The sequence below is a fragment of the Elgaria multicarinata genome, chromosome 2 (assembly GCF_023053635.1).
Source record: "Elgaria multicarinata webbii isolate HBS135686 ecotype San Diego chromosome 2, rElgMul1.1.pri, whole genome shotgun sequence".
NCBI classification, from domain to species: domain Eukaryota; kingdom Metazoa; phylum Chordata; class Lepidosauria; order Squamata; family Anguidae; genus Elgaria; species Elgaria multicarinata.
In genome coordinates, this window is record NC_086172.1 from 87,956,625 (window position 1) to 87,975,166 (window position 18,542).

Genomic DNA, 18,542 nt, shown 5'->3' on the forward strand with positions numbered 1-18,542 from the left:
AAAGTTCAGTAATGGAGGGAGAGGGAAGGAGAAAGGGGGTTGGGGAAGAGTGTGGGGAGAATTCAGGGGAGGTAAGGAACTGAACTGGGGGGTTGTTTTTACCAACCTGATGGGAAAACAGTCACCACTTCTCTTTGCATTAGGAAGTTTACAGATGCTTATGCCTTCTTCGTCTTTGCCCAAAGTGACCTTCTTATCCTGACTAGGTACCTGCACTAACAACAAGGGTGATGACGCATTGAAAAGGAACGGCAGCATTGCAGATTCCTTGACAGAGATGGCAAAGGACTGGAAAGTGATGGACCTTGTCACTAGACATTGTAATTCAGATCAACACTTGATGCGGGCTGAAATGTCACCATTTAAAATAGCTACTTGTGTAGCTCCTCCAATATGTAAACTTATCTGGTAAAGCACATTTTCAATTAGTATCACATGATCAATTTCTAGAAGGGGTGATTGCGGGATGTTGGGAGTTGTGGGACCTTTTTCTGTCTGAATATGAATAGGATTGCACCCTTAGATGCTTACATATTCTGCACTAGAATATAAATTCCATAACATACAGTTTTGATAGATAACAAAAGCTGTACTGGCATGGCATTTTTGTTGTCCATATTGGAACAGCTCTAAGAGCTGAGATTCTCCAAAGAAAGGTATGTGTCATTTTAAAAATTCATGTTCCTCTATATTTTACTTTATTTAGATCACTACCCCTCAGTATTTCTCCTTCCAGGGTGATTATCTTCTAGCTATTATTAGATGGACACCCATGTGTCAACTAAATCTAGCAGTTCCTTTTCAGTCTGCAAATTAATAATAACAGTAGGTCTACAACATAAAAATAATGATACCAAACAAAGCAGAACACACCCATGCACACGAATTAAAAAGCAGTAGAATAACTAGGTAAGGAAGATGGAGCTCCAGTTGAAAGTGAACAGGTTGGATCCAAGATTGTCATTCCACCAACAGTTATAGGAAGTTGCCATATACTGAATCAAACAATTGGTCCATCTAGCCCAGCATTGTTGACACTGACTGGCAGCATCTCTTTTGGGTTTCATGCAGGATTCTTTCCTAACCCTACCTGGGGTTGAACATGGGCCTTTTCCATGCAAAGCACATGCACTGTCACAATGAGCTATAGTCCCTCCATTATGCAGCCTCCAAAGCTTCTCTGGAGGGATCTGGAACAGATTTCGTGGATACCCAGGGGGCAAGAGTCGGATGGAAAAGACAGTAAAATCCAATTCTGCCAGTGGTATCTGTTCCACTGGTGGAGAGATGATCTTGGATCCAACCCAATATGTGTGAATGCAATAATGTGATACAGGCTTCAGTGCTCATTATAATAAACTTATATTTAATAATCTATTTTATGCTGGATTATTATCATCCAGTAAATAGGGTTTTTTTATTTTAAAGATCATCTTACAGTAGGACAGTTTGGAAACTGAACAGATTTTTACAGTTGGTTTCTATTTCCGTTGATTCGAAGATCTCACTGTAAAATATGATTCCATATTCTTTATTAAACAAGGAACTTCACCGCATGTCACAATGCTGTTCCCCCACGACCTTACTATGATGCCTGCATTGTGGATGGATGCTCCTCATCACCACAGCAGGGCACTGAATGTGGAAGTCTCCAGGCCTATGCAGCCTTGTGTGGGTTCAATGGGATCTGTGTGGACTGGAGAAGCAAAGCCAACAAGAAATGTGGTGAGCAAAAAGACCTCCAAGGAATGGGTTGTTGTCAGTGAGCCCCTCCTGGGCTGTGGACCCCAACCATGCCTACCCTTGACACTGGCCTTGGGTACATTGATAAGAATCTGACTGCTAAAATAAGCAAAGTTACATCGGTATGAAGGGAGGGTGAAAAGAAAGTCAGAATTGTACTATCTTCTGAAGAGGTATAAGATTCCATCTATATCCCTGTACAATCTCTGTCTTGTTGAACATAATATGGACCATCAGACAATCTTTACTCCAGAAAACCCAAAAAGATTAGGAAATGAATCAAATTATCTTCTGAGGTGAAAATGGTCTCCACCGTCAAAAATATCATACAGAACAGTCTTCCTTAGACTATACTATTTCAAATGGAGAACTGCATGTCCAAATGTTTCCCCTCTACACACATACCAAAAACTCACCGAATACAGAAAGCTAACAGGTCATGGAAGAGTCTAGCCTAGGTTTCTTCTGAACATGCCAGTTATAAGCATGCAAGGAGTTTGGCAGGGGTTGACTTCCTTAGGCATATAGCAAGGTCCAGTGTCCTGGAACAACCCACTTCAGATCTCTGACCCTCCACTTCACAGCAGCAGCCAGCAGTGTCTATCATCTCTGGGTGAGTATTAGAAGATTTGGTCCCCTCCAGGCCCCATTCCTCTGCATTGCTCCATGGCAGGATCTACACTACTGCTTTAAAGCACTTTATAACAGTTTTGACAACTGTTGGGGCCTGGGACACACTGCATATACAGTTTTCAAAAAGTTTTCAAAGTGCTTTAAATCAGTAGTGTAGATCCCCCCGTGTCCTCCTACTCCCCTTCCCCAATGAACAAAGGCAAATGCATACAGGTAGGCAACTTGGTGCCCGCCTCATCTTTTAGACTATAACTGCCATCAACCCCAGCCAGCATGGCCAGTGGTCAGGACTGGTAGAAGCTGTAATCCAAAACATTTGAAGGGGACCAGTTTACCTATCTCCAAAAGCAGGAGATGGCAATTGTTCCTGAGTGAATTCTTCTATACTTGGGTGTAAATGTAAAGATTCAGTAGATGCACTCCAACTGGAATTTGTTAATGTTTCATAGGACTCACATGCTCTCGGGACCAAATCTATAAACCATGTGGGAAGATGGAAAGGCTCACTTGCTCTAGTGGGTGAGTAATTTATTGGGGGCAAGTCCATATCAGCTCATCTTTCATGAGATTTGTAGCCGCATATATTTTGAAAAATGTGCGCTGATCACAGCTATCCACCATGAGCTTACCTGATCAACACTCCACTGGTAGCTTATATGTATATATATGAATACTATACTGATAGATGTACCCAAATTTTGTTCTTAGACATATTCATGGCAAAATGTGCCTTTTAAAGGTGTGATGAAAAGTATTCCAAGAAAGCCCTCCCTTCCTTACACACATGTGCACACACACCAGTTTCCATGCATGTCTGTAGTCAATGTTCTCTTGACTGGCTGCTGTTTCAACAACTTCAAAAACAAAACAAAACACAAGCCTGCTTTTTCTTCACTATATTATCCTAGCCAATCAGGGATCATGAAGTGAACACAATGACATCATGGAGCTATGAAATCACTCAGATTTGTCTAGATAGCTGACATCATTGAAAGCAAACAAAGCCATACTGATCTCCCTCTAAAGCCCTGATCCATCTTCAGTCATAACAGAATGCACATTGGAATACATACAGTATAGGAATGGGTATTCAAGGATGTATCCCATTACATCTTTTTTGTGAACCACCCAGAGAGCTTTGGCTATTGGGCGGTATAAAATGCAATAAATAAATAAATAAATAAATAAATCCTTGGAGGAAAGTCTAGAACTTCTTGAATTCACCACCATATTTAGGGCATCATCAGATGAGTGTTTTACATGTTCATTACTGCCCACTCACATTTTTTTTGTGGGTCCATTTGACAATGCTGTCCACCTCCTGCACATCTCCCACTCCTTCTGGTCTGATTATGCTCTTAGTTACCTTTTTAGTCACTTTATTTGTTTGTTGTTGGTGGTACTAATGGCTGAATATTTAACTGATTTGATCAGACTGTTTAACTGTTCCCCGCTTTGAGCCATTGAGGATTGAGTGGGTTAACAATTCAATGAAATAAAGCATGAATTATCAGATATTGACATTTCCTTTACCCTCTTAACATAACCCTACAGAGAAAACAATGTCCATGCCAATATGCCAAAAGGAGACATGATTCCAGGAATACTTGTAGAAGGATGTTTCTGCCCCGATGGAATGTTCCAATTGAATCACCATGATAGTATTTGTGTTCCTGTTTGTGGTAAGGAAACAGAGGGGACAGCGAAGAGTATGGTCAGTCTAAGCTTCCCAGTAAAGCTGCCGCTGTAGGATGTATGTTGCATTCTGACTTAGTGGAACCTGTGGAAGCAATGAGACCAGCACTATATAAAGGGAAACTGGGCCAGGAAGTTGATTGGATTTACTTGGATTAAATGCCCCTTAGAACAGTCATAGAATCATAGAATAGCAGAGTTGGACGGGGCCTTGCAGGGTGGTAACATAAGCGGAAAAACATCAACATTTACAAATAGAAGCAATGTTCTTTTAGCCATGGACTCTCATACTTTCTTGTATACACCCTTCTGGCATCCTGATTCATGTATGATTGGATTTGCAGTTTTGTAAATTCCTTTATGAAATAATCTTCCTCATATTCTCATTGTCCTCATCTATAGGCTGCACAGGACCTGATGGAGTATTGAGGCAGGTAAGGAAGAGCATTACAGCTAACCTATTGAGTTCTACAGGTGAAATATGCCCAGAATAATATTTAAAACTCTGTCCACATAACTGAGATGAAATAACTGAACACCTGCCTAGAGCAAAGTGAGTGCAATAAACAGTGCAATTACAGCAATCATGCCATGCTATAACTGTTATGATTGGTCAGTACATGATAGCATCAAGGGCAAAGTTTATCAATCACTCACATACTATGAAGTGCTGTCATTTCATCATGCCATGGATACTTACCCATGTAATTACAGAAGAAAGAGAAGAGTTAACATCACCAGATCAGCATAAGATAGAAAAAAAAATCACTGTTTCTTTCTCTGAGGATAACAAGTGTACATTCAGAAATACTGAGAGTTCTTTCAAAATCACCCTACAATAGTTGCATTTCCCTGTAAGTGTTAATAAGCCCTCCAGGGAATAAAGGATTCTATTCCTGCAAAATACCTATATTTTATTATCTCAGAGCACATTCTGTGTTACTTTTGTTCTGTTGAAAAGCTCCTGCAAGTCTTTCCTGCTTCTATGTGGGAAGTGGTTTGATGGAAGCTGTCCTGAGAACCATGTTGATAGGCTATAGATATCCTAAACAAACTGTGTCAGCAAGAATCTTGACAGTTCCTAAGTCTTTCTTGTAGTTGATAAAACGAAGCATCATCTTGTCCCACAAATGCCCTATTGGAAGTATTGTAGCCCATTTACATAGAGAGTGTAATGTGGAGAGATGAGAGTAGAATTCAACTCAAGCCCTGCCATATCCTTGCATAACAAAGTATGTGGCTTGGACTCCCGGGGCGTGGCTTTGAACAAGTTACTCTCTGTTAGGTTCTTTCCCTTTTCTCAATAGCAAGAATAATAATGCTCTGTGTAAGGAAAAGGTGTATCCAACAGATGCGTGAGTGGAAGGCAGCTCATGCAACTGATTTTCTCTTCTCCCCCTCTGCACCCTCCAGAAAAGCCTCTCCAGAGGGTTGGGGCCCCTCCTGAACAGTACGGGCTGTGTTGTATGGGGTTGCAGTGAGAGAGGGAAATCTCGGGAGTTCAGGCAGAGGAAGCTTGCATGAGGAGAATTCCACTGTTGCAAAGTTCCTCTGCCCAATTTTAGGTGATTCCCCCTCCCACTGCACCCCCATATAACGCAGCCCAGACTTTTCAGGAGGGGGGCCAACCCTCTGGAGAAGCTTTTTGAAAGTGCAGAGGCTGCAGAGAGGGAGGACCAAAAGGGAAAGATTGGTGGTGTGTGAGTTGCCTTCCACTTGTGCAACCATTGGATACAACACGATCATGAAGCACTCTGCAATCATAAAAGTGCTGTGAATGATGATGACACTATATGAGATTGATAGGCATCTAAGGGTATGACAATTCTGCTTTTAAAAATTGTAACCCCAAAAGTAGCCTTTATATTCATATTAGGATTATAGCCTTCCCCCAACCTGGTAATCTCCAAATATGTTGGACTATAACCCCCATCATTCCCAGCAGTGTAATGGGAATAGTAGTCCAACACATCTGGAGGGCACCAGACAGGGTAAGGTTGGTGTAGATTCCATATTGACTGGCAGTGGCTCTGCATGAGTCTTTCCCAGTCCTATCTGGAGTTGTCAGAAACTTACCTGGGACTTGGAGGAGAAGGCTATCAATGGCTATTAGTCCTGGTGGCTAAGTGTAACCTCCAGTATCCGAGGCAGTAAGCCTGTGTGCACCAGTTGATGGGGAACATGGGTGGGAGGGTGCTGTTGTACCATGAACTGTTTGTGGTTCCCTAGTCAACAGCTGGTTGGCCACTGTGTGAACAGAGTGCTGGACTAGATGGACCCTTGGTCTGATCCAGCAGGGCTCTTCTGATGTTCTGATGACCTTTTGCATGCAAGGCATGCTCTACAACCAAGCTCAGGCCCTTCTTGATAGAATCTTGTTCCCAGAATTATGAATTGCTCTGATCAACATTTTTTTTTACATTTATTATACAGCCAGGAGAAACCTGGGAAAAAGATTGTCAGGTCTGCACCTGCAGCAAAGAGACACTGAACATTTCTTGTTCACCCCACATTTGTGCAAAGTCTCCACCAACCATTTGCACTAAGGAAGGATTTGTACCTGTAGTGCGGACACAGTCAGAAGATCCCTGCTGTACAGAGATAGTGTGTGGTGAGCAACTACTTCAGCAAGTTTTAGAGGTGTCTTTTCCATGGCCAAACAAAGACCCCATGCATTTTCTGGACTAACATATAGAGAACATAAGCTGCCCTGCCTGTCTGCACCAGTTCTGTATGAATAATCCACTACTTTATGATTAAAACCATTTATTATTTTAAAAGGCAGTTGATTGTTACCAGCCCATCTCTGCTATCTGGATGAAAGGAGCAAAAAAGTGAATGCCTTCCAATTCTATCTGGTGGTTTTTTTTTCCTTTACAGAATGTGATGTAAGGTCCTGTTCTCTGACCAAACAGAAATGTAACCCAGGCTTCCAGATTGCAACAGCCACTCCTGAAGATGCATGCTGTCCCATTTATTTCTGTAGTAAGCACTAAATTCCAAGACATTCTATTGGAGTAAAAGCAGAATAAGATTTTGATCCCAGATACATTTGCCTGGGAGAAAGACCCATTTTATTCAATAGAATTTGCCTCTGAGTAGACATGCAATGAGCTTTGTTTTTCTTTACAGAACCCAAAAATGTTTGTGTATCTCAAGGCACAGAATACCAGGTGAGGATTGTTGCTTGCTTTTAGTGCATTGTTAGGATATTGCTTTAGTAATGAACCTGTAATTGTAAAAACAATGAACCTGAGACAATATCATTGGAAAAACATACATTCTAAGTTTTGCTAAAGTTCTTCAATCCCTAGGAGGCTATTTTCAAGCTATCAAATATGAGACTGTGGCACGTATAAAAATCAGTTCTAAGAAGCCTGAATTACTATCTCTTAATATGTCATAGCAGAGATAAAAATTGCTCCAAGAGGGGTCAAAGTTAATATTTTTTAACTTTTTATTTTGGAATAACTATGCCAAAGGCTCTAAGAGAAAACCATTTCACTACAAAATGTACCACACAAATTCAAAGAGGATCAAGACAACAAATCAACTTTGCTTTTGCAATGAAGCAATACCAGCAAGTAGAGAACTGAGACAAAAATTAGCAATAAAAATACATGGTTTGTCCAATCCCCACTGCTATATCCCCACACCATAGCAGTCCAGTGTAAATAACAGTGAGTGATCTTAGAAAGCCAGGCTAGATGGTTTGCAGGTAGCTCCTTTAGCTCTCCTTCAAGAAAGCTCTGGAATCAGCAAAGAGGCGCTGCTTTGGAAAGCCAATAATAAAAAGTCCTGTTCCCTTATGTCCCAGGTAGCCTGCCTGCTAGCGTTGGTCTTGCTGCATTACAAAAGCTGAATCTTTTTACCAGGCTTTTTGTTGTGGAAATGCTGTTAATGGAGAGGGTTAATCCCGTTCTCTTCACCAATCCATATTAATGCTTCTTATGGGATATATATATGATAGACAAATGCAATCACACATTTTCAAATGTCATCTTGTTTGGACCTGAAATCCCCAGCTTCATTGCATGTTAGCTGTTAAAAACTGTCTTTGTCAGATTCCATTTTACTGGGTAGCATTTCTGTGTTCAACATGCTGAATTTACTTACTGAATCCTCCCCCTTCACTTTCCCATGTCACATTTAAGCCTGGATCATTGGTACATTCAGATTCTTGTGATGAATGCATCTGCACTGCGACGCGGGATCCTCGAACCCAAATCAACCAAATTAAATGCACACCAGTGAAATGCCCTACTCAGTGTCAAGAGGTAAGTAGTTGCTTGGGGTGGCTGCCTTCTTCTCTGTTGGTGTCTCTGAAAGTCTTGTTTCCTACCCAGATCAGGTTGCTCGAAAAAAAAGTACAATATTGCAGGTGTTTAGGCGGATGTAGTGAGTGGCAGCTGTTTGAGAAATGCTTGGTATCCCCAACGCCACTGCAATAATTATAGATCCAGAAAAGGAACACTTAACATTCTGATGGCTTGCACAGCAAGGAGCGTATAGGGCTCATCCCATCACAAAGTCACTGAGGGCCTTGCTAAACCAGGGGTTAGCACGGTGCGAGGCCTGTGCTCATCCCTTTGCGATCAAATGATGCACAGGGGATCCCGGCCTCAGCCAGGGCTCAAGCTGCCTTGGCACCACGCTAACCAGAACTGCTTGTAGCACGGTCCTTCCCACGGTCCCGGCCTCAGGTCAGGCTGAGGCCGGGACCGTGGGCATGTGGACCGTTCCGCCGCTTTTCTCAGCTACCACACTTACGTGCGACAACAGGAAATGCCGGCTGGGGACAGTGACAGTGGCAGCGGGACAGAGCGACGGGGGACATTGGCGGCGGTGGTAGCAGGACACAGCAGGTGGGGACAGGGGGGATCGTAGGCCAGGGGAGGTCGTGGGGGGGAATCAGGGGAAGGGGGGACCCTATTTTTTTGTAAAAAAAAAAATTACTTACCGGTCGTTGGTGTGCTCCTGTGCACATGGCCGCTTCACCTAAAAAAAATGGCGGACTACCTCAGGTGTAGACGGGGCCTACAGGCCACACTACTTCTAGCGCAGCCTGGCCCCTTCTCACCGCCGGATTCGGCGGTAGGTCTAGCAAGGCCCTGAGATTCTTGCCAGGATTTTTACCACGGCCTGGTAAATGTAAAAGTTTCCCAGTGGAAGATGCAAGTTTAGCCAAGGTGCAGAGAGGAGTGGCTGTTGCATAGAGAAAACTTGATACAGTAACTCTTTTTATCTTCAGGGAATTCACATGAATTCAACTGGTATAAGAAGAGTACATGTTCAGGGTTTTAACTTCAAAACACTACACTCAATGAAGATTGAAGATGCACAATTTGCTGTAGCCGATTGCATCAAGCCAAGCAAATTGCTGTGGATGCACACATTTTGATGTACACATGGATCCCACCATTAGTTAGGGCTTCCCCCGCCCTCATTCACTTCTATGGAAGGAGCAGTTCTGCATATGCCTTCCTTTGCATGTGCAGATCGCTGCTCTCCAGTGAATTAAAAGGGCAGCATGCAAGCTCCAATGTAAGTGATTTCATGTGATACTGTGTTTTGTACATAAGATTGCTAACAGTCGACTTGTATTTTTTTTTTTATCCTCAGGGTTTCCGCTATATCCAGGAAGAAGGAAAATGCTGTGGTGAATGTGTGCAGGTGGCATGCATAGCAAAGCTTTCCTCTGGAATAGTGAGCATTGGGGTATGCATCCATCTCCTTTACAAGTAATTGCCATGTTACCATGGACAATATTTCTCAGTCACTTCAAAAACACCACTTTGATCCCTTTGAAAACTGAAAATGTTATGTTCTTTGCAACAATGGAATGTAGAGTCCTGCATGGGGGTGGGGGGAGGAAAAGGGTTTCCCCCTTCTACTCTAATGGCGGCCTTCGCCAAAAGGGCCTCTCCTGCAGATCTTAATAACCAGACAGGCTGATGGTTATGTACACCACTGGAACAAACCAACCAACCAGCCAACCAGAAAGTATTCTATTAGCTATAGTTTCCTGTTTCATGGAAATGGAGAACAGATGGTTAAAAGCTTTGGAACAAATCAGGATATTAAAACATGGTTTGAAGCTGGCTGGAGTGGTGTGGTCCAACATATCTGGAGGACTTGCGATTGGGGAACGCTATGTTTGATCATGCTAGCTGCAAAAAAAAAAAAAGTTCTCGGGTTGCACCAAGGGCTCCTGGGAGAAAGAAGCAATATGAGTTTGACATGTTCATAAGATGTGGGATTACTCTGAACTTCTGTATATAAATCAAGCCCTATGGAATTTTCAAATGTACGCAGTGCTGTACTCTAGAAGTTATATATGTAGACTTTTGCAAGGATAAGCGTTACCTGTTAAGGGTTTCAATAACCACACTATATTTCTATAGGAATTATGAGACTTGCTCCTCTGTGCTTTTTTAACAAAATGCTACCTGTAATAGTAGTAGTAGTAGTAGCAGCAGTAGCAATGAAAAACGTATTGTTGAAACTTCTAGCTCAAAATCAGTCATTTATTTCTGGATATTCTTTTTTACTGTTCAGGTTGGAGAGACCTACAAGGATCCACAAGATAACTGTATTCAATATCTGTGCACCAGATCATCAGATCAATTCATTCTGAGTAACACAGTAATAACTTGCCAAGAGTTTAATCAGTCAGACTGTGTCCCAGTGAGTATTACTGTAGCAGTGTACTTCTAATAATTAGTTTTACATGAAAAATCCGTCTGATTTTCAGGCTGAATCCTCTTTGTGTAACAGTTTATGTAACAACCACAACCACCATTAATCCACACTAATGCCTTCTCAGTCTCCTTCCATCATGGAGGTGTTGAAGGTGATAGGAGGCAGGCATCATTGCCAGTTCTTTGTAAACTTATCCTACTATTTTTCTAGTAAACACATTTTACAGGTTTTTGTATTGTTTCATAGGCCCCATTCAGATGACACCTTAAACTACAGCTTTAACCATGGTGGTTAAGCCAGAAAGCCAGGCCATGTTCAGAAGACACTGTAAACCATGGCTTTAACCATGGTGAATAAGGCCTTAGTCACCATGGTTAAAGTCATGGTTTAAGGTGTCTTCCCCCTCCATTTCACAGACACAATGAACAACAGTGCCATCAGCAGAAAGAAAAACTAAAGTGCATGTAGACCCAGACTCTCCCCACAGATCCTCTCTCACTCACACACAACCCAGGTCACACTCTCAACAAATGCTGGGGATGTGACTGCAACAGCAGGCCCTACTCCTGATCTAGCCACATTCAGTCGACTGTGTGGGCAAGACCTCCCTGTATACAAAGTACCTGCACAGACACTATGCAAGTCATTGGGAATGCCACAAAGCAGTGGCCTGGCTGATGTTTTCAGGAATCTTACAAGCAGGTCACGAGGGCAAAAGCATGCCAGCATCAGAGATGTAGAGGCATTCCGAATATGAAGTTTCCATGCCATCATGGCTGGTGCAAGGATTCTCCATGGGTGAAACAAGTATGAGGAGCTTTGGGTAGTTGGACCTGAGGGCAGGTATGATGGGAGTGGTTTAGCACTCCCCCTTCTGCTGCTACTGCTAGTTCATATGAGAGAGGAATTTGCTCTGACTGCATCACAGGAGGCAACAGCAACAATGTTATGGCAGTGGACCAAAAGGATGCATGAGATTCTGTATGCAGTTTATGTGCAGTGTTTTAAATTGTTGAACAGCACCTTGATGGCTTTTTAGCAGATAGGATGCTATATAAAAGTTAGTAAATAAATAAGTATCCTTGTAATTAGTGGAGGAAAAATAGTGGCCTATTTTTTTGAAAAAAAATTAACATGTGAAGCAGTAATATTATAATCTGAGATATTGTCATGTTTCTTTCCAAATCAGGGAACTATTCGAACTACTCCAGATGGATGCTGTGAAACCTGTGAGTGTGTTACTTTCAACAGCTTATGAATGCAAATGAAGGATTTTTTGCAGTCATGACCCCTCAACTTAGAAATTAGACAATATGACCTTGATTTTTCTTGGAGACAAAAGGCTTTTGCGGTGGGGGAAGGGAGTCATTTGCTTCAGGTTTTCTTTGGATGAGGCTCTAGAATTCAACTAAAAAAAATCTTTATCTATAGTTATAAGTTAGGTTAGAAGCTCAGGTTACTGAGCTTCCAACCCCTGTAGCTTTGTCCCTCACAGTGTTGTTTTTGTGGCAGATTTCACCCCTTTTGTATCTTTCCATTTTCTACTGATAGATTTCGCAGGAATTTGAATGGATGCTCATATAAGTGAGAATTCCTGCTCAAATACCTGTAAGCAGAATCGAGAAGGGCACACAGCTTGCTGTGGGGAGGCTATGCCCACCTTTGCTTTCAATCAAACTCCTTCAACACTGCCTCCCTTTGCCCCAAGAGCACAAAAACATACATCGGGGCAGGTGGAGGCAATAGTAGGCAGTCATTCCCTAGTGGAGCATATTTTCATGCCAAGGGCTATGATTGGAGCTTTCCCACTTAACATGAGATGCAGAGAATGTAGGCATCAGCCTCTTTGAGTGCCATGGAGTGAGCCAGAGCCTGAACTAGCCAAAGGATGGGTGAGAAATTCATTTGGTTCACACTTGCATGTAAACTTACCCAATTTTACAGTTTCGAACCAAAATGCAACCCAAACAGTTACGCTTCAAGATTTAAACTTCTCCGAATTTTGCAGTTGGGTTCTCCAATATACACACAAAGGCATATATCTGTGAAAATAATTTTAAAATGCATCATATTAGGAAAATTACTGGCAAAAATATGTATATTAGGCAATGTATTAGGAGAACTGCACACACAAAAATATAATTTTCATGATGTGTGTGTGTGTGTGTGTGTGTGTGTGTACAAAATTCTCAAAAGTTTTGAATGAACTGAATTTAAGATTAGAAAAATGAGGAATTGGGAGAAACCAAACTGGTCAGCTTCATCCATCACTACATTATCCAAATCATCAAACTTGCATGTCACTGTTAATCACAGCAGAGAACCACCAAGGCTGGACCTGTGTGGGGCTCGGGTTTAACCCTAGTACTCCCAGAAGGGCAACAATTTTGCTTTTACACCAGATCTGACTTAGCAATTGCATTATAGCAAAAAGGAGAGCTAGATTAAAATTGTTCAGTGTGGATCTGCTAAATCCCCTCTCTGGTCCAATTCAGACACTGTATGTGTTGCTTAGTTGAGTCATTCCTGCTAAATATGAGTGTACCCTAGCTTGGGTCAATCATGAACTATGAGGGCGTTTAAGTATGAAGATGTAATCTGAGAAATGTGCCTTGGAGATTATGGAATTTTTAACCAGCCTGTAAATATGAACTCTGGGCTCATCTAGGGACCTCCAGGATGTCTCGTGAATCACAGTGTAGTGTCTGAAATGTTTCTAGTGAGATAAAATGTGTTCCTTTCAAAGCTTGTCTTTCCTGATGATTTTAATTCAAATTAGATAATGTTAATTGAGGGTTGTTAGGATTTCTTTTTATTTATTTTTATTTTCAGGTGTCCTCTTGTCTCATGAATGTAAAATTTATCAGACAAGGCAGTACATTGTTCATGGGTGCAAATCGGCCATTCCTATCATGGTACCTTCCTGCAAAGGATCCTGCAGCACCTACTCTGTGTAAGTAAGATAACAATCCACCTGCCTTAGTCTTCTACAGAATAACAGTCAGCCACAGCTTCCAGTTACCTCCCTTGGTCCCATTCCCTACTATTTTTCGGAAAGGAAATGTTTGCCATTGGGTGTATGAAAAAAATACAACAGGTTTTGTCACAAAACATGATAACACTTGTCAATGGGAAAGGTCACTTCTGGTCATGGAAAACTGAGGCTGGTTCACATTATTCTGGATTTGTGACAAGTGGGAAAGCTGATGTCTGACAACTTTGTGTGCAGGACTCTGAAATTTTCAAATGCTTGATTTATAACAAAGGCAGAGACTTGTCCCCCACCTACCCCTGCCAATATGTGCCCACATTTTAACATTCTCCAGCAAGGTTAATAAAATGTGGTTTCATGGTGGTGCATACTATGGACATGCACACGAATAAAGTGAACAAATCACACAACTGCTTCAACATGCGCACAAAGTCTTTATGGCTTAGCTTGTCTGGCTCATTGCCATGAATCCAGGGCCATGCAAATTGGCTGTCAGTCAAATTAAGCCCAAACGTCAATTTCTGATATAAATACATATATAGGATTGGATCCAGACTAAGTTGTGTGCAACTAAGGTGAAAATGGACTGCCCTACCCCCTTCTGTCACATAGCAGTCTCTCCAGTCTGCTGTTACACAGAGGGGCAAGGAACTTTGTTGAATAGGGTGGGCTGTAGTGGAGGCAGTGGAAGCTGGTGGCTCTGATTTTGCTGGGGCTGTAGTTCCATTCTTTTTAGTCAGAACCAGCCAGAACTCTAGAGTAATTATCCAAGTTGCCAAATCCTATGTCCAAAATGGAAAAGCCACCTTGGCTAACTCATTTGGAATTCTCGCTGGTTCTGACTAAACCCCAAAATGGAACCACAGTCCCACCAAAATCGGAGCCACCAGCCTCCACTGTGTAGGAAAGATCCCTGAAAATTGGATGGAAGCACCTTCCTTGAGAGAAGCCCTTCCATTCACAGATGGCAGATCCTGGATCTAATCCATAACAAAGAGGAACTTTTCACACGATAATTCCTAAACCTAAAAACATGCTGATTGTATGGGAGTGAATTAGTACAAGATTTGCATTCATGTAATTTCTGTTCCATAGGCAACATGTGATTATTTTGTTGTTCTATCCAGCCTCAGTCGTCCGATAATGAAGGCTCAGGGCAATGAAGACATCTGGGGAATGGGGATTTAAAGCCTGAGACTGTAAAGAGATTGGGAGTTCTAAGGAATTAGATCAGACTGTGCTTTCCTAGTAGAAAGTAATGACATCACACTGCTCATTTCCCTGGGAGATAAAACTGCAAGTGTTACATCAGAAGAAGATGCCCAAAGGGCTCTCTGATATAGTAGCAGTCTAGATCCCATTTGTATAGCGACCTTTGCACCACCAAATGACAGTGTACCTATAAATATTAAGAGGAAGTAAAGGAAAGGCAATAGTAGGTCAAATGTTCATATTAAAGCTTCTAGAGAAAAAAGAGGGTTTGGCACAGATTGTCAAGGTACAGATGAAGAAGAGGGGAGGGGAGCAAGTTCTTCACTAAAAGGCCTACAAGAATTTAAAAGCTGTCCATATGATATACACTACAGGGATCCCCAAACAGCAGCTGGTGTCCAAGCACTGACAGTCACCAGTTTGGGATTTCAGAAACAACCAGGTATTGAATGTACATAGGAACATTGAAAGGAAGCTACCTTATATTGAGTCAGACCATTGGTCCATCTATCCCAGTATTGTTCACACTGACCGGCAGTGGCTCTCAAGGGTTTCAGGCAGGATTCCTTTCCTCGCCCTACCTGGAGAAGCTGGGGATCAAACCTGGGACTTTCTGTATGCAAAATATCTGCTCTATCACACTGAGCTATGCCTCCTCCCCTATGTCTCTATAGCACAGAAGCCTTGGGCATTGTGATCTAAGGGGGCATTGTCAAGATTCATGTTCTTTCATCTTCCTATGTCTGCAAATAGGAGAGATATATTTACATATCTGGTGTCCTCTTATAGACCAGGCTAAAACTCTAAGAACTCTGGGGGACTCTGGCCTTCTTTCTTCTGATTTGTTCCTGCTGCCTTGACAGATCTGCACAACAACAAAGGAGGCAAAAACATTGCCCACCCCATAACAGAAATTGGATCATGTATTTGTCAGAGAACCTTGCATCGACCCTGTCTACTAATAGTGGCAATGTTTATTTCTGAATTGCATGAGTCACTTATTTGTAGAGACACAGCTCTGTAAGGACAACAAAAGTGAAGGTAGAAGTAAAGGTTCCCCAAAGATCTAAAATCTCACCACCTCAATCCGTTTTTTCTTCATAGTATTTTAGCATGAAAAAAAATCATGGGGAGGGGCGAAGGTGGAGCAGTATTATTATTATTATTATTATTATTATTATTATTATTTATATAGCACCATCAATGTACATGGTGCTGTACAGAGTAAAACAGTAAATAGCAAGACTCTGCCGCATAGGCTTACAATCTAATAAAATCCTAGTAAAACAATAAGGAGGGGAAGAGAATGCCAACAGGCACAGGGTAGGGTAAGCAGGCACAGGGTAGGGTAAAACTAACAGTATAAAGTCTGCACAACATCAAGTTTTAAAAGCTTTAGGAAAAAGAAAAGTTTTTAGTTGAGCTTTAAAAGCTGCGATTGAACTTGTAGTTCTCAAATGTTCTGGAAGAGCGTTCCAGGCGTAAGGGGCAGCAGAAGAAAATGGACGGAGCCGAGCAAGGGAAGTAGAGGCCCTTGGGCAGGCGAGAAACATGGCATCAGAGGAGCAAAGAGCACGAGCGGGGCAATAGTGTGAGATGAGAGAGGAGAGATAGGAAGGACTTAGGCTAAACCAAAGATATGGGTGGATGTCCTTTAACGAAGGTTGTGTGGTATATAATTTCTTTCTGTTACATAATAAGTTGTTTCTTATTCTCTTGCTTATTAGAGGTAGTATGCCTCTTTGTACGAGTTGCTGGAGAACATGAATGGGAGAGTGTCATTGCACGCAGGTCCTGTTTGTGAGCTTCAGAGGGGCGTCCAGTTGGCCACTGTGAAAACAGAATGCTGGACTAGATGGACCCTTGGTCTGATCCAGCAGGTCTCTTCTTATGTTCTTAACTGGGAGAAATGTTAAGATGTTCCTCCATGACTCGCATCTCTTGGTGCTTTTAGTGCAATGGGAACATCAATAAAAATCTTGACTCTGTGTTTCTCCCACTCAGGTATTCCTTTGTCACTCACAAAATGGAGCACGGATGCACATGTTGCCATGCTACAAAATACCACGAAGTGAGAGTGGAACTGATTTGCAGTAGCATGAAGCGAATCAAATACAAATATCTTCATGTAGATGCATGTGGCTGTGTGGAGACCATATGCCCAAACTAGAGCCATGAAGCAAAAGATGTGGTGAAATGTCTTATCTTTGTATTAATGCTTTATTGAAAAATGCTTCACAATAGCTGTGAGCAATTGTTGTACACATTTTTTCTTATAATGTGAGATGTTCAACATTTTATTTAAAAGTGATTCAGTCATGTAACTACGTCTCTTATACTGAATGATCCAGGAAACTGAACAACTGTCCAAAAACTGTGCCTTAATATTTGTCTAATAAACTATACTTGCAAATTCTCTGGCTTTCTATTGCAATCACCTTACCTAGATTGGCTATGATATCTGCTCATTTCTTTCATCCCAAAACATGTAGCAAATAAGAATTAGTAGTTTGAAAATGTACGTTTTTTTTAAAAAAATGTTTTTTAAAAATCATATGATTGTCAGAAGATTGGTCAAAGTGTATTAATTCTGGCATCGTCACAACATTAAAGTAGACATTTTAAGAAGTGTTTTCTCCTTGTAAAGGTGTATAAGTACTGGAGCTCTAAAAGCAAAGAACCTCACTGAGTTCAATATAAGAGTCGTTTACATTTATGAAAGATATCTTATGATTTCTATTCTGTGGCCTGACCCGTTAAGAGGAAAAATTGTGTGTGTGTGTGTGTGTGTGTGTGTGTGTGTTTAACCTGCACATAAACATCATGTTCACCCTTCCCTTCATTACTTCTTCTAGATATATCTGGGACATAATTAGAGCCAAGTTGTTTGATATTTGCACCTAGCATCGTTTCATTAGAATGACTTTGGAAGATAAGGCTATCAATGGCTACTTGTCATGATGGCTATTGCCAGTATCGAAGGCAGTATGTCTCTGAATACCATTTACTAGGAAACATGAGCAGTTACCTAGGGAGGTTGTGGGCTCTCCCACACTAGAGGCCTTCAAGAGGCAGCTGGACAAGCATCTGTCAGGGATGCTTTAGGGTGGATTCCTGCATTGAGCAGGGGGTTGGACTCGATGGCCTTGCAGGCCTCTTCCAACTCTGCTATTCTATGATTCTATGATATTGCAGTCATGTCCCACTTGCTGGCTTCCCATAGGCATCTGTTTGGCCACTGTGAGAACAGAATGCTGGACTAGATAGACCTTTGGTCTGATTCAGCAGGGCTTTCCTTATGTTCTTATGGCTGAGTGGATGAGCTTTCCTGACACTCAAAACTCTGACAAAAAGTAACCTGTATGTTTGGGTTAGGGGTTGGTAAGTTTGTCAGTTTCACTTTCTCTGGCATTCTAATGATTTTAGATCTTGTTCTTTCTCTCCTAAATATCAACTTTGCAAACTTCCGTAAATCCTTATCAAAAACGAACTGAAATGAAACTCTCACCCATCTGCATCAGCCAAATTCAATAGGTACAGCTATTCCCAGCATGGAGAAGTCAAT

General features: G+C 41.8%; 1 protein-coding gene across 1 annotated transcript in view; it reads left to right on the forward strand.

Annotated features, from left to right (window-relative positions):
- Positions 1–17,147, forward strand: part of LOC134393381 (mucin-5B-like) — a 75,501-nt gene extending 58,354 nt beyond the window's left edge. The window contains exons 33-46 of the mRNA XM_063118408.1: positions 207–408; positions 1,544–1,725; positions 2,826–2,895; positions 3,931–4,058; positions 4,474–4,505; positions 6,505–6,682; positions 6,952–7,056; positions 7,204–7,244; positions 8,226–8,348; positions 9,694–9,789; positions 10,630–10,758; positions 11,963–12,002; positions 13,606–13,726; positions 16,982–17,147. Coding sequence (XP_062974478.1) covers positions 207–408; positions 1,544–1,725; positions 2,826–2,895; positions 3,931–4,058; positions 4,474–4,505; positions 6,505–6,682; positions 6,952–7,056; positions 7,204–7,244; positions 8,226–8,348; positions 9,694–9,789; positions 10,630–10,758; positions 11,963–12,002; positions 13,606–13,726; positions 16,982–17,147 — 1,613 coding nt within the window. The remainder of the gene's footprint in view (positions 1–206; positions 409–1,543; positions 1,726–2,825; positions 2,896–3,930; positions 4,059–4,473; positions 4,506–6,504; positions 6,683–6,951; positions 7,057–7,203; positions 7,245–8,225; positions 8,349–9,693; positions 9,790–10,629; positions 10,759–11,962; positions 12,003–13,605; positions 13,727–16,981) is intronic.
- The last annotated feature ends 1,395 nt before the right edge of the window (positions 17,148–18,542 follow it).